We start from the raw sequence: 15,482 nt of genomic DNA, 5'->3' as shown, positions 1-15,482 counted from the left end.
TATCTATCTGTCTGTCTGTCTGTCTGTCTGTCTGTCTGTCTGTCTGTCTGTCTGTCTGTCTGTCTGTCTGTCTGTCTGTCTGCCTGCCTGCCTGTCTGTCTGTCTGTCTGTCTGTCTGTCTGTCTGTCTGTCTGTCTGTCTATCTATCTATCTATCTATCTATCTATCTATCTATCTATCTATCTATCTATGTGTCTGTCTGTCTATAGGTGTTTGTGCATAGGAAGCTGGCTTTCTATATAGTGCACTATAATGAAGTACACTGTGCGAAGAAGCACTACCTTAGCCCTGATTGGAGGTTTTCTTACCATCTCAAGATGGTGGAATTTCAGGAGAGGGCTTCACCTTGCCTACCCTGCCCTTGGAGTAGTGCAGGCTGAGGGGGGACCCTCCTCCTCATCTAACTAACTTTTCTGCCTTTCCTCCTGCCAAAAGTGGGGAAGAGGGCGTGCCCCCCCCCCCCACTATCTGGAGGTTCCAGGGTTGGTTTCAAACGCGGCATTTGCCTAGTTGCCTTTTAAGCTCCAGCTCTGAAAGACCATCCTGGACTGGAGGAGGTGTGAAACACCCCTGTCCAGAGCAGTTATTGTTTCTGTCCTCTGAGAGCGCTGGCTTTCACCCCTTGAGGTCTGAAACATGTCTGGTAAAAACCAGCCAGAGCCCCCACTAGTGTTTGGTTTAAGCATGGGCGGAAAATCCGTTTCGCTTGCGGATTTTGTGGATTTTTCGGTAAATTCGCAATCCGCGAGATTTGCGAATCTCCCGCAAAATCCGCAAATCCGCGAGCAGCGGATTTTGCTCGCACTGTTCGCGTGAGTTCGCGGCTTCCCAGTACAACTTCGCGCCCCGCGAATAAGTGCAAAATTGCAGAAATACGATCTTAGCAAAACTGAAACTACTTACCAGGTTCAAAAGTTCAGGCTCATCATTAGTAGCCATTTCCTGTAGTGCTTCCTGAGGGGCCCCTCCAGAGTTCAGTTGCCAGTTGCAACTATTATGTGACCCTGCTCTGAACCTCAGAATAGTTACACATATGCCACAAAGGTCCTGAATTACAGCTAAGGGAGACAAGCAGGAGCCAGGCTGGAAGTTCAAATCCATTAATCAGCCCCTAATTCATTATTGTCAGTTGGGGCAGGGCAGGTGTTGTAACTAATTTTGCAACAATGAAAGCACTTAGCAAGTGCAAAAGATCACTAATCAGGAAGCACTAAGGAAGCAGGTGCCAGCTAAAAAAATATTCTGTGACACATTAATCAGCCCCAAATTAATTCAGGTCACTTGAGGCAGGGAAGGTGTGCTTGCGTTGCCACAATAATGTACACTGACTGGACAACCAGAGGGTGCTGTGATGAAACAGAGGGTGGCATGGGTGGGCCAGAGGGTGGCATGAGTAGTCAGAGAGTGGCAGTGGTGACAGAGAGTGGCAGTGATGAAGAAGAGTGTCCCAAACAGGCTGGACACGTAGAAACAACAAGTTCGCGAAACTTGCGACCCGACAGGTAAGTTCGCAATTTGCGACATTGTACAAAACCCTCGCGAACTGGCAGAAACCCGCGCAAACACAAAAAAAAAAATCCGCAAATTCGCGAGAATTCGCGGATTTTGCGGATTGCGAGTTCGCAAATCCGCAAAATTCGCGAACGCGAGATTCGCAAAATTCGCCCATGCTTAGTTTGGTTAGGTTTCCGGGGATCCTCAAAAAAGGGTCTCCTGTGTGGTTTTATTAATAAATCCAACACTGGCATTAGTGAGGGTTTATTAAGACAATATGTTTGGTATTAAACATCTCAGAAATCAGTAAAGCCATCATAGAGCGTGGCAACAAGTATTCAGCCCATGTGCTTTTTATGGCTTCACTGTTCATTTGCAACATCACAGAATAGACTGGAAATTATAGGGGCATATCTGCTTACTGATCTGACCACACGAGGGGTATATTGCACCATGCCTTAGGGCGGAAAGCCTGCAGTATAGATGACTTACCTATATCTTATGCAGTGCATGGGAAGGCATGGTGCAATGTCAACTCTTCGGATTTTCCCAACCCAAGATATGCAGCCTGCAATGACAGAGTACATAGCCTTGGAGAGGGAGGCCTGGCGTGACACAACAAGTGCTGCAGCCCCAGAGGACCCTCTTCAGTACCCATGCCCTGGGTAACAGGAGTACCACTTACAAGGGACTCACAGGGGTAGCTGAAGTTGTGGCAATCATGGTGGAGTATTTTTGGGAAAGAGAAATGGCTATGGGAGCCTGATTAGCAGGGACTAAGTGCACTTACAGTTTGAAATCACATCATGCATCAGGCAAAAAGTGGGTGATAACCATGCAAAAAGAGGCACTTTCCTACAGTGTGTGTGTGAGAGAATACATGACAGGCACTCTATACTTGGCACTATTAGTGTATCACTCTGGAAGACTGTGTGTATATTTGAGACTGTATTTGAGTGTGAAAGTGTTCCTGGACAAAACATTTGAGACTTTTAAGCCTATAAGAGTTCCACTGTACGTATGTGTGATGGACTTCCTAAATGTTGAGACAATCATGACTGTTAGTGGCTGAAAGGCTCTTCTGCATTTTCAATGGTACTACCTGTGTTAGGACATCAGCATATGTGTTCTCTGTCTGTACATGATTGTGTGTAGCATTGTGAAACTCAATACCTAAGTGAGATTCTACATGTGCGTGAATATTTTTGTCAGCGGGTATGGGTTTTAGATTTTCTGGGAGTCTCAGCTTGTTTCAGACTCTCTGCCTCTGAGGTTTATTATGCCTGTCAAATACACTGTCAGTGTGAGACTCTGTGACTGTGTATTATTCTCTAACTCCCATGAGTCTCTGCAAGAATTGTGTATGTGCGTCCATGCATGCACATGTCTGACGGAAAGCTACTACGTAGAAAGAGATAAACTGCACCATTAATAACATCCGCTGTTAGAATATGCTGTGGCATAGATTAAGTGCTGTATATTGTGCATAAGGATTTCTTTCCTCACCAAGCATAAATTACAAAGCATACAGTTCTACATACCACAAGCACATGTATACCAATAAAGAAGTAAATAAAAGATTCTGGCTGAAGTCATACCTAAAGGGGATAATCATGCAACCCACTGCCTCCCAGCCGACTGAATGCACAGTTTCTAAAAAGCGAAAACAAAATGGATGTACGACTGCAGGTGGTGTACAGCACACTGGGCCTGATGCACATACCGACAGGTAGTAGTTAGTGGATGCAATTGCATACCAACTTTTTGCAGCGTGCATGATATTTTGTGAAGCAAGATACGCACTAATATATGGTGTAGTGTCTTGTTAATATGAATAGAAAGACCCTTCAGGTCCCTGATGACCTCATCGGAAAATCATGTAATCGGTTGGGTGTGTCTGGGTGTGGTTCTTAAAGTTTTACGCATTGCTTGCAGTTAAAGGTTGCACTCTGATGAATAAAGATGTGCACTACAGAGCTCCATGTGAAGTGTGGTCATGTGCATGCTGCTGGGCTTAGGAGGATGTGACTGCTGGCGACGAGTAGGGAATATGTGCCCCAAAGAATAAAGACTGCTCTCCCTGAGAGTATGCAGTGGTCCAGCAAAGGTCCAGCAAACTACATGTGCGTGCCACATGCACCTCAGTCAGAGTGAAGCAGTCTACAGATGGCGTATATGGAGTCAAAGTGCCACTCCAGCCAGTACAAGATTTTCGATAAAGGCGAAGGCCTCACGGAGAAGCTTATTCACAGTATGCCAGGAACCTGCTGGTGAGGCTGAAAAAAGAGGTACTGCGCCACAACATACCACATAGCTATCATATGTACAGAACAATAGCGCTTAAGGCAGCAACAATCAGGTAGAGAGAAGCACTGAAGGCAGCAACAGCCAGGTGTAAATGCTTGCCAAAAGCAGAGGCATTCAGGCTCAAAGTAACGCTAAAGGCAGTAACAAACAGGTGTGAAGAAAACTGTACTCACTGGTAAGAACGAAGAAAGAATCGTCCAACATTGAGTCAAGCCCTGGTCAAAGAACAGTGCGTGCAAAGTGGCAAGTAGCATCCACAACGACCCAAGTGAATGCACAGGTGTAGTGTGTATGGAGCCTGTGGTATTTGAACCGCAACCACAGAGGTCGCTGGTTGCGCTCAGCACAACTCCAAAAAAAGTAATCGAGAAACGACTGCCTGAAATCATCACATCCATTCAATGACGCCAAAAAGCAGAATATTGTTACCAGATGGACTGCATGGATCGAAGCATTCGATGATTTCATCAACATGCTAGAAGAAGCACATGACAAAAAGATTATCCAATACTTGCAGGTGATGAAGTGAAAGAAGTGATAAGAAACATACCACAAGCTGTTAAAATGTCTTACCGTCAAATTAAGGTGGCATTAGACAAAAGTTCAATCCAAAGCTGAATGTCAACTATGAAAGGTAAATCTTCAACAAAGCAAGACAGGAAGCTGGAGAAACGATGGATGAGTTTGCTGAAAGACTTGATACCCTCATTAAGCATTGAAAATTAAACTAATTGAATGATTGAGAAGCCGTACATCTCAGAGACATCGATTGTTGCCTGTCCGACTCATTCAGACGATGTATGCTGAGAGAGACACTCAGTCTAGAGAAGGTACTCATTGCTGTAAGAGCGGAGGAATGTGCCGATAGACCAGCAGCTTATATAGAAGCTGGAATAACGTAGAGTGAATCAGCATTGAACATGAAAGTAAACAGAGACAAAAGGTTGAGGTTCATAAAGTGATGTCTCCGAGGAAAAAAAAGTTGTGTTTTTAATATGGATTCTCCTTCCCACATGAAGGTAAATGTCCAGCTGTTGGACAAGGATGCAAAGGCTGAAGGAAAGAAAAACATTTCATAACAATTTGGAAAATGAGAAAGAAATCAACTGCATCATGTTGAAAAGAGATAAGAGATGCCAGAAAATTCCAGAAGCACTCTGGCCAGTCTCAAAAGGCCAAACAGAGACATCAATTGAGGCAAGTAGAAACTGTATGAAGTTGACCGTCATCAAAGCGATCGTCTAAAGGTTCTTCAACGCCATTGGCGAAAGACAGTGAAGAAGATGGCTGTGTGATGATGATGTCAACCACTAAATGATGTGCACATGAAGGTTTGGCAGCAGACAGAGAAGAACCCAAGTCCAAGGGAGATCACCACGTGAAACAACCAAATTTATCTAGGCAGTGCCCTAAGGTCACAATAAGGGTGAATGGTGGTTTCATACCATTTATTATTGACAGTGGTGCATCGATAAACCTCATGGCAGAAGAAAAATACAATTAACTGTTCCAGTGACCCGTCTCACACCGTTGAAGACAAAGGTGCACATGTGGGCTGGCTCCATGCAATTGAAAAGTCAAAGCTCATTTGCAGCAACAATGCGACATAAGAAGACGAAAGTAAAAGTGCCAATTCATGTTCTTCAAGGTACTTTGTCAAGTGCAGTTTTCTCATTTTCAGTACTGCTGTTGACATAGGGCTTATCTCTGTCAATTATAACCTGAATGAACATGCTGAAATAGTGAATCAGTTCCCATCATTGTTCATGGACTAAGAAAGATTAAGACATTGAAAGATCAACTTCACATTAATAAGGACATTTGTCACGTTGCTCAATGACATCGTCAAATTGCTTTCCATCTACAGGAAGCTGTTGAAAAAAACCTCAAAATGCTGTTGAGGCATGATATTATTGAACGCCCTACCCGCTGACGCCATGGTTTTTGCCTATAGTGGTATTGCAAAAAAAGGCAGGAAGAGGTGCTGTGTGCATTTGTATTGATATACACCAAGCTAACTAGGCAATTGAGAGAGAACGACATCCAGGTACCCACATTGCAGACATGTTTACAATGCTGAATGGCGCCAAACTCTTTTCCCACTTTGATTGGAACAAAAGATAACATCAACTTGAACCAGAAGAACAACAAAGGAAGATACAACAGCACCCAAATATAAGTCCAAAGAAGGCAAAGTCCATAAAATAAGGATTCTTGTGAGGTTGATCCAAGTAGATGATTTTATAGGGACATGGGGAGGTCTGTAATCCCCAGTGTATACAGCCTACATGTGTTTCATCAGGATAGTGACTTTTTCAAGGCTGAACTAGTCAAAGAAATCCCATGCAGGGATTAACGGCCGACAGTGGTATGCATACCAAGATTTGGAGTAATATCAAGAACCCAAAAATAGCCAACTCCACAAAATCTGCTGTGGTATATCTCCAACTAGTCTACTGGGGATTATTTCCACTTGCTTATTTGATAAATATATAAAGGTTCATGAGTCATGCATTCTTAAAAATCATTTAATGAGATGATACTCTCATATTTTACATATAATGTTTATTCCGATAATTTCACAAAGGTTCATCGTACCACAAAATCCTTCATATCGTGAATGCCATATCATCTCCCAATTGAATACGTCAAAGAGAGATGTAGAATTCAAAGTATTTCATATACTAACAATTTATGACAGGATCCCCATTATTCCACTCAGGCTAAAATACCACACCATTCTGACATCTGCCATTCTACATACACTCTATCTCATTCATACCCAAACAGATTAAAAATATAACATAATATTCCACAGGGTTATCGCATGAGATGCACATTAATGTGTCCAGTAGTTTAATGCATACTTATTTTTGAAACATTCATGCAATTGTAAACTCAAAATATTCTCTTTAGATGTAGATCCTGGTTTTAAATCCAGGTTAAAGTTTGCACCAACGCACATTACAGATGTGGGCAACCTTCTTCAGGGTGCTGGACTATGGGCAGGAAAAATCAGACCTCAGTGTTACAGTTCAACTCCCCAGTCCACAACAGGTGAAAGCCCCGCCACTTTGATGTTTGGGAGAGCCATGGGAAGAATATTGCCACAATGGACCACTACCAGGACAACAGATGCTGAAGAGAACCATACAATGGATTCCTGTCACAAGTCCAAAATGAAGGCCTATACTGACAAATACTGATGTGCTCTGGACACAGTTTTCAAGGAAGGAGATCGGGTCCTGGTCAAACAAAAATGCAAAAGCAAGTCTGATGCTCCATTTGATGCTGACCCACTGATAGTTGTGACAAACAAAGGACATATGGTGTCTGCTCACCATCCCGGAAAGTCCATTACAAGAGACTTGTCACATTTCAAGCTCCTGAATCAATGGTCAACACAGGACATCATTCATTTTATTATGTTTTGCAAGCATTTGAGCTCCATGAGGAGAAAGTTTTGAGTCCTATTTTAAAGGGGAGGGGTTTTGTGAAAGTTAGACCTGCATTATTATATTTGCAGTTGTTAAATAACCCCAGGGAGATTTTTAATACAGCAAATTTCTTGGTTGCAGCAGTGAGACATAGGAAGAAAGGGTGCTTGAAACCCTAAAATGATTGTTTGATTTTATATATTGATATCATTTTTTTATTGCCCGATCAATGATTTATAAGACACTTTTTATCTGCATTTTTTATTGTTTGTATATGGCATATTCTATTTAACCCAAAATGTACTTATATGGTTGTATGTATTCTTTGTATGATAATTGTTGTTTGTGGTGTGCTTTTATGGCTTTTGTTAGCCGAATAAAGTGGTTTGACTGACTGACTGACAAGCAAAGGACATATGGTGACTGCTCACCATCCCGGGAAGTCCATCACAGGAGACTTGTTACATTTCAAGCATCTGCATCAATGTTCCTCGGCTCCATATGTTAGAAGTGAGACATGACCACATGAGAGTCCGGAGAGCCCAATTCATACACCTGCCTCCGCATCACCTGTACCTAAGGTAGGCCTCTCTCCTATGCCTCATCAACCTCACACCATGAGATCTGGAAGATTGGCTCAAGCACTTTGATGACTCATTGAGGAACTATAATGTATTTATGTAATATTTGTACATTTATTTAACAAAGGGGGAGATGAAGTATCTCCATAGGAGAATGACTTAATCTTTTAGGTGTGTCTGGGTGCGATTAATAAAGTTTATGATGCAGTACTTGCAGTTAAAGGTTTCACTCTAAAGAACAAAAACGTGCACTACAGAGCTACATTTCTGGCTTCGTGATCTCTAAGCTATCAGGCTGGGGAGAATGCGACAGATGGTACCATAAAATGCCTACAAGGAGAGGCATATTGCTGCCCAAAATGGCCATTATTTGTAAAACAAACTGCCTAATGAATATTAATAAGGTCACTATTTTTAATACCCTGTAATTGGCTACAAACACAGAGATGGTGGCCTGCAGAATTCAACACACCTCCATCCTTGTGTTGACATTCTCATGTGGGTAACATTTAACTTAATTAAAGCATCCTCTATCCCGTGGGAGCCTGCCTAACACGAATCCCAGAGTATATGCTGTGAGACAGCTTTCCTTGAGCAAATCAGATACTACCCCCACCTCAGGTATTTGATCAATGATTTGCAAATGCCACGGTGTCATTAACTATTGATGTTATTGCACATCGCAAATAGGAAGCAATTTCACACTGTTTCTTAATTGAGATTCAAAATGAGTTGCGGAACCCCTTTCGCAAGTTGGGAAATCTTTTGCATCACCTTTCCATCACAAGAAAGTATTTTTTGCAGTCACAAACCCTGAAGTTAGGCCAAATGCAAGCTTGACAGCCTCCTTTAGCACCTGAGGCTCACTGTTCTGAATACATATTCATCAATAAAGCAAACTATCATTAATGAAAACAATCTCCTTTTAAATTGAGTATCTTACCATGTTGTCACAGTCATACATTTCCTTGCTAGTAATTCAAGTGCATAATATGTTGCTTGTGATGCACTCTCTCCTATGACTGTACCCACACAGACTGCCAACTCAAGTTCATTCCCACGAATAAGGTTGGCCATGGCGAGCTGCAGAAATAGAAAAATCATATCTTCAGTTACACTGGTACTGCTCAGGAAATGTATGTGACATTTTGTATTAAAACAAAATGATAACTCTCCAACAATGGATGTCATTTAGGGGTCACAAGGGATTAGAATGTGATCCCTGGCTTGCCCCCTGCAGCCCCAGTGGCTTGCTCCTTGTAACCGTTGACCTCACAGGATGGAAAGTGAACTGATAGGGAATAAAGGAGCGAGTGTGTGAGAAACTGTAAGTAAGTCAGAGTAAGAGCGAGTGAATGAGAACAACTGAGTGTTAGTGCAAGACAGTGAGAATGCGTAAGTGTAAGTGAGAATGAATGAGTAAGTGAGAATGATTGTGAGTGAGTGAATTTAAGTGAGAATAAGGGAGAATGGGGTGTTAGGCTTGCATGTGTGTCATTGGCCCTGGGATACTATGTAATTATTGTCCTACAGAGGCACCCATGAAAAAAAAACTAAAGCTGGCATACTAGATGCAATTTTAAGTATGACAGGTACCTGTGACAAAATTCTGATAATGGCATACCAGTGATACTAGAGGTAATTCTTGGCAAATGGGGCAGTTGTGGAACAATGAGGGCACTGGCCCATTGGAGATAATTCTTTGCACATAGGAGGACACTCGTGGAATTTGGGTGGGGCGCAACCATGAAAAAATGCTTGCCCTGACATAGTAGAGGCTAGTTTTGACATACATGTACAGAATTATTGGCAAAGTTATTGTATGTACTTTTTGGCACAAGGAGTTACTCATGGCAAATGGGGGACATTCATAAAAAAATGTGCCTGGCACAAAGGGGGTAGTTTTTTACATATGGGGGCACATATAGCATGTTTTGAACAAAATGAGGTAAACCTCCGTAGAGCCTCAGATTTTATTGGCTTGGCTCACCATGAAAGGATTTGACTATTTAACAAGTACCCTTTCAGAGTCTACAGCTTTTTAGCTAATGTATGTGAAAATTGCCAAAAACTAAAATTATTTTTTTCAATACTGTGAGGCCCACTCCTCTCATAGGCTAGCACTGGGAATTTCTTAGTACATTTTGTGAGCTGTGATTCCTGAATAGAAAAGAGTAGCTGAATCGTGTTTCATATCTTTGGAATGATAATTATAAATCCAAATGGTAAAGTTGGATTTAACATTACTGTTTTAGAAATATAGCATTTAGAAAGTGGACATTTCTCTGCTCTTACTGTTCTGTGTGCTGCAGCCTGACTCCAATACACGTATGGGGTGGGTGACAGCTACACTTTTTGCATTCTCTCTAGACAGATACAAATACAGGAAGGGTGGGTATGAAAGAGAACTCATTTGCATTCTGATAGGTCTACCTGGGCAGGGAGGGGGAGTTGACATACCTGAATAGGTAGTGTCCTTTTTCCCACACAAAGGGTTGGTTACCTCATACTGATAGTCTGGAGCCAGGTCTGGGAATAAAGGGAGACCTGTGCACTTCAAGGGCATGCTTTTAAGTAACTTCCACTTCAAAGTCACAACTGGGTATAAGTATTGTGGCTCTGACCATACCAACAGAGTACACTACTCGACCTGTGAGGAACTCTGCCAGGAGTAAAGACTGCTGTGCTACAAGGATTGCCCCTCTCCTTGACTGCTGCTCTGGAAGGACTGCTTTCTGGCTTTGTTGTGGTGCTCCGCTACCTGCAGATCTCTGCCCTGCTGAGGACAAGGACTGGACCCATCTCATTTGAACCCAGAGTGAACAAATAATTAACCAAATACATTGAAAACAGTAACCTCCTGGATCCTACCCAATTCGGATTTAGATATGGACACAGTCCCGAGACAGCTCTCATTAAAGCCACAGAGGAGGTAAGAATCTCTGTAGATCAAAGTGGAAGAGCAGTACTCATCCTTCTTGACTTAACAGCCGCTTTCGATACGGTTAACCATAGGTTGTTGCTCAGTTGTCTTTCCTAGATAATGGATCTGCTCAGCTCCTTCCTCACCGGCCGTGAACAATCGGTAGCCCTAGGTGATTTTGTCTCACCTTCCATCTCTTTTCAATGAGGGGTCCCTCAAAGATCATCACTAAGTACAACTCTGTTCAATGTCTATGTCACATGACTCACCAATTGTATTAGGTCCTTTGGCTTTTCCCTCACATCTTATGCCGAAGACACTCAAATTATCATCACCCTGGCCAGCAATGACACTAAAGCAGGACAGAGATTCCACAACTGCATGTTAGTAGTCAGTGGTTAGATGAGCAAAAGCTGCCTGAAACTGAACTCAGGGAAGATGCAGCTGCTTCCATTTGGTAATCAAACTCCTTTTGGTCCTTGAACTGGTGGCCACAAGACCTGGGCCCACTCCTGGCCCCAGTCAGGAAAGCCCACAACTTAGGGGTTATACTAGATAGCAAACGGTCCTATATTGACCATGTAAACTCAGTGATTTGCTCTGAATTTTATGTCCTTAAAACCATTAAAAAAGTTCTCCTCTAGATTTCAGCTGACCATCAGAAAACAGTTGCTACTTTGCTTGTTCGTGCAAAACTTAACTAGTGTAACAACCTATACCTTAACATGCAACAACAACTATTAAATAAATAAAAAACTGTACAGAACGCAGCTGCTTGACTGCTCCTAAAATACCCAATTTTCAGTCAGCATCCAAGGCACTCAAGAAACTGCACTGGCTCTCAGTCAAACAGAGAATTGCCTTTAAAGCACTATGTATCACCAATAAAGTGTTGAACAATCTGAGTCCAGCTTTTTAAAGAATTGTCTTAATTGGTATATCCCAAAAAGGACCCTACGATCAGCTCTATTCAAAAGTGTGGTTATCCCCAGATTTAACAAAACCTCCTGGGGTGGCAGCAGCTTCGAGGTCAGAGCCACCAAAGCCTGAAAGTCCCTGCCTCTCAATTTAAAATCTTCACCAAATCTTGTAGCTTTTCAAAAAGCCTTAAAAACCTGGCTATTCGATTTGTAGAGTGTCCTCCGTCTCAATAGACAGCAGAGCGAGTGCCAAAACACCGATGGGTATTCGAGCGCTCCATAAGCATCTTTAACATTAACATTTACATTAACGCCAAGAGCTTTCTGGCTTGCCCCCAGTTCTGAAGTCTCAGACCCATCAAAGACTCCCTTCAACTCTGCAATAGCACCTGAACTGCATTTGTGAGTCCTGCCCTACCAAGTGGTGCCAATGGAGTCCTGAGACCTTGAAAAATAATTTATGCTCCCCAGAACCATCAAAAATGACTTTGCACCAATTGAAACTGCTGCATTGCCCTTAGATGGAGATGCTGATCCACAACTTTGCCTCAACGAAGATGGACAGTGCAGATCGACGACAACACAGTTTCTGCATCGTAAAGGGGTTCATCTATGTAGCCTTCATCGCCCTTTCATGAATCGGAATTGATGCATTAAGGAGCATATTTACTAGAAAATGTTGTGGCACGGATTGGAGGTAAATTTGATAGCGCTGCGCTCGCACATTTTCAAAACATAAGGATGTGCTGTATTTCCTACAATATGGCGCACCCCTGTGTTTTCCCTAGCACCAGCGCTTAAATTAGCTGCCTGTCGCCAACACAGGCACCATAGTGTAGGAGTGCCTTTGTTTCAGGCAATGATTGTTTATGTGCAAGAAGTTGTTATTTGCATTCTCCAGCACACGTAGAAGTAGCAAGTCGTCATTGTTTAATGTTTGTTTATGTGCAGGAAGGGACACCTTTTTTACAGAGGAGCAGAGGGAGGAGCGGTGGGCACTCTGTAAGTGTGCATGGCAGTTTGGTTGGCTGCATTGGGGTGGCTAAACAGTCATGTGCACTTAGCATGTTCTCCACTAGGCTGTATAACAACCCAGTGGAGAAGAATCACAGGCCAATAGTCCATGTCTGAGTGCAGAACCACACCGCTCAGACCAATCACGAAGCTGTTGACAGCAGTGTTGTGATTGGCTTTGGGGTGCCTGTGTGCTTTACTGCTTCCTGATTCAGTTCCGGCTGCAGAGAGACAACAGAGGGAAGATGCTGTGTTAAGGTAAGTTAATTTTTATTTTTATTTTTCTAACGTCTCCGACGCCACATCCGATCTGTGCCAGCTGCCACTGGTGAGTTGAGTTAATCACATTTAAATGAGTCATTAAATGTGTTTCGGTGAAGGTTTAAAATAAATTCACCCAAAGTCACCAGTTTTGATCCATGGAAAATGAAATCACAGATAAAAGTGGTGATACGATGACCACAAGAAGGCTACAGAGGAGACAGGTCCCAAGAAGTGTAAAAAATCTGCTAAAAAATAAAAATAAAAATCAAGGATGAAAAAATTGCAAAAAGAATCTAGAACATGTAACCACTGATGTATATTCAGAAATAAGCATATTTTTCTTATGTGCATAAGATTCAATGAATTCATAAACTTCATGTACACAAAACAAAAGTCAATACTGATAGAAACAACTATTGTAGAAACGAACACGTTACTTACCATCAAGAATGCTCTTTCTGGTGGATACTCTACCTAACCTCAGATTCCTCAACCTTCGAACATTCCCATGTGCCAAAATTATTTTCAAAGATCATCAAAGAAAAGCTCCTGCTTTTTTGCTGCCAGATGTGCCACATGGTTTCGAGACAACCTCATATAACCCCGGAGGTGGCTGAGCAGAGCTGTATGTAGCCGTCACACCTGGATACTGACATCAATTTCTGTATTGTTCTGCATCTGTGCATTTAGATCCACTGTGACAAACTGTAGGTGTCACAACTCATGAAAATGCTCATAGGCCAATACTGCAGCCAGACTCTTCTTTTCTGGCTGAGAAAAAGCAAATTCTGTGCCAGACAGGCTTCAACTAGCATAGGTCACAATGTGTCTCTGAGCATTCGGATGACCATTATGTTGAGCATGGATTGCGCCCGGCTCCACCGGGGCTTGCATCAACAGTGATTTTCTTATGCAACTTGGGGTCAAAATAGGCCAACTTGGTTATATTTTCAATAGTATGTTTTATTCTGTTGAAGCTTTGATCACATTCAGCAGACCACTGGAAAGGGATGTCTCGTTTTCTCAAGTTTTTCAATGGGGCACTTACAGTAGCAAAGTCACAAATTTACCTTGAGCAATAACTGGTCATGCCTACCAAGTATCACATCATGGTGGCATCTTCTGGGTGGAAGATAGCTGACAGTGCTCACATTTTATCTGGGTCAGAAGTCATTCCCCAACCGAAAATTTGTGCCCAAAGAATTTGAGTTTGGTTTTGTGAAACTCCCACTTTCTTGCATTTTGAGTGAGGCCTGCATCAGCAAGTAACTGGCACCCTTACGTAAAAGCCTTGTCATGCTCTTTTTATGTTGTCCCAAACACCAGCATGTCATCACTGTAGTTAAAAGTATGTGTGACAGGTTGAATTATACGACGTATAACATCCTGAAATACTTTTGCAGATTACAACACTTCAAGCTCAACATTTTGTATCTGAATAAACCAACATGAGTTGAAAAAGTAGTGATGTACCTGCAGTTTTCTTCCAACTCAAGTTGATGGTATCCTTTGTTCTGGTCAAGATGGGAGAAGACTTTGCCACTGTTCAGTTGCATGGTCATGTCTGCAATGTGTGGACCAGGATGTCTTTCTATCTCAATTGCTATGTTGACCTGGTGCATATCAACACAAATGCCCACTGCACCTCCACTGACCTTTCTTGACACCACCACTATGGGTGAAACCCATGGCACAGGACTGGTGGAGTGCTCAATGATGTCATGCTTCAACAGCTTTTCTAGGGGGAAAACAAATGAAGGGTCAACCCAGAGTCCCTAGGCACTCGGTTAAGTATTTGTTAAGAAAAACAATGGTTCCCTAGGGGAAGTTTGAGCCACCTACGTTAAAGAGGTACTCGTGGCCATAAGGTTGATTTGGAAAAGGCTATCAATTTACAGGATACCCATATATCCTGTTCTGCATAATCCTGTGCAGATTTTGGATATATACACTGTATATAACACAGTTTTTCAAATGCTTCACAAACATTCTGAATTATACGATGTAGGTGTTCTTAGAGCTTTGTTAAGAATGTGAGGATTGTGCAGAGCAGGATAGACGGGTATCCATTACATTGACGGTCTATTCCAAATCAATCTTATGACCATGAGTACCTCTTTTGTCTAGGAAGCACAGGCTCAAGCTTACCCCAGGGGAATCATTGTTTTTGTTAACATCAAGAGCATTTCTAGTTCTTTCTCAACAGCTTCTTACAAGTGGAAAGCAACTCTGTGGTAATGCTGGGCAACAGGGCAAACATCTTCATTGATGTGAAGATGCATTTGAGCCTGCCCAGGCCAAGAAATAATGACGGAAACTGACTCAACACTTCAGATTGAGTGTGGAAGTTGTAATTGAGATATATCAGTCTCATGTATGTTAATGTTATAACAATTTATTATGCGCACAGCGACTCCAGCGAAGGAGCATCCTGGCGCCTGTAAGCAGTGATGGCAAAACTGAGTAGGCGTGCAGTGGATGAGGCTCATTGAACATGAATTGAAGATTACACTAATACAGTTTTGTATCTCATTGTCACCAT

General features: G+C 42.4%; 1 protein-coding gene across 2 annotated transcripts in view; it reads right to left on the bottom strand.

Annotated features, from left to right (window-relative positions):
• The window catches only part of WDR17 (WD repeat domain 17), a 790,164-nt gene that overhangs the window by 247,686 nt on the left and 526,996 nt on the right, over window positions 1–15,482 (bottom strand). For both annotated transcript variants that reach the window (XM_086962451.1, XM_086962452.1), the window contains exon 22: window positions 8,763–8,902. In XM_086962451.1, the coding sequence (XP_086818577.1) occupies window positions 8,763–8,902 (140 nt within the window). The remainder of the gene's footprint in view (window positions 1–8,762; window positions 8,903–15,482) is intronic.

The sequence above is a fragment of the Lissotriton vulgaris genome, chromosome 3_1 (assembly GCF_964263255.1).
Source record: "Lissotriton vulgaris chromosome 3_1, aLisVul1.2, whole genome shotgun sequence".
Taxonomy (NCBI): Eukaryota; Metazoa; Chordata; class Amphibia; order Caudata; family Salamandridae; genus Lissotriton; species Lissotriton vulgaris.
This window is presented reverse-complemented; position numbering and strand designations above follow the sequence as displayed.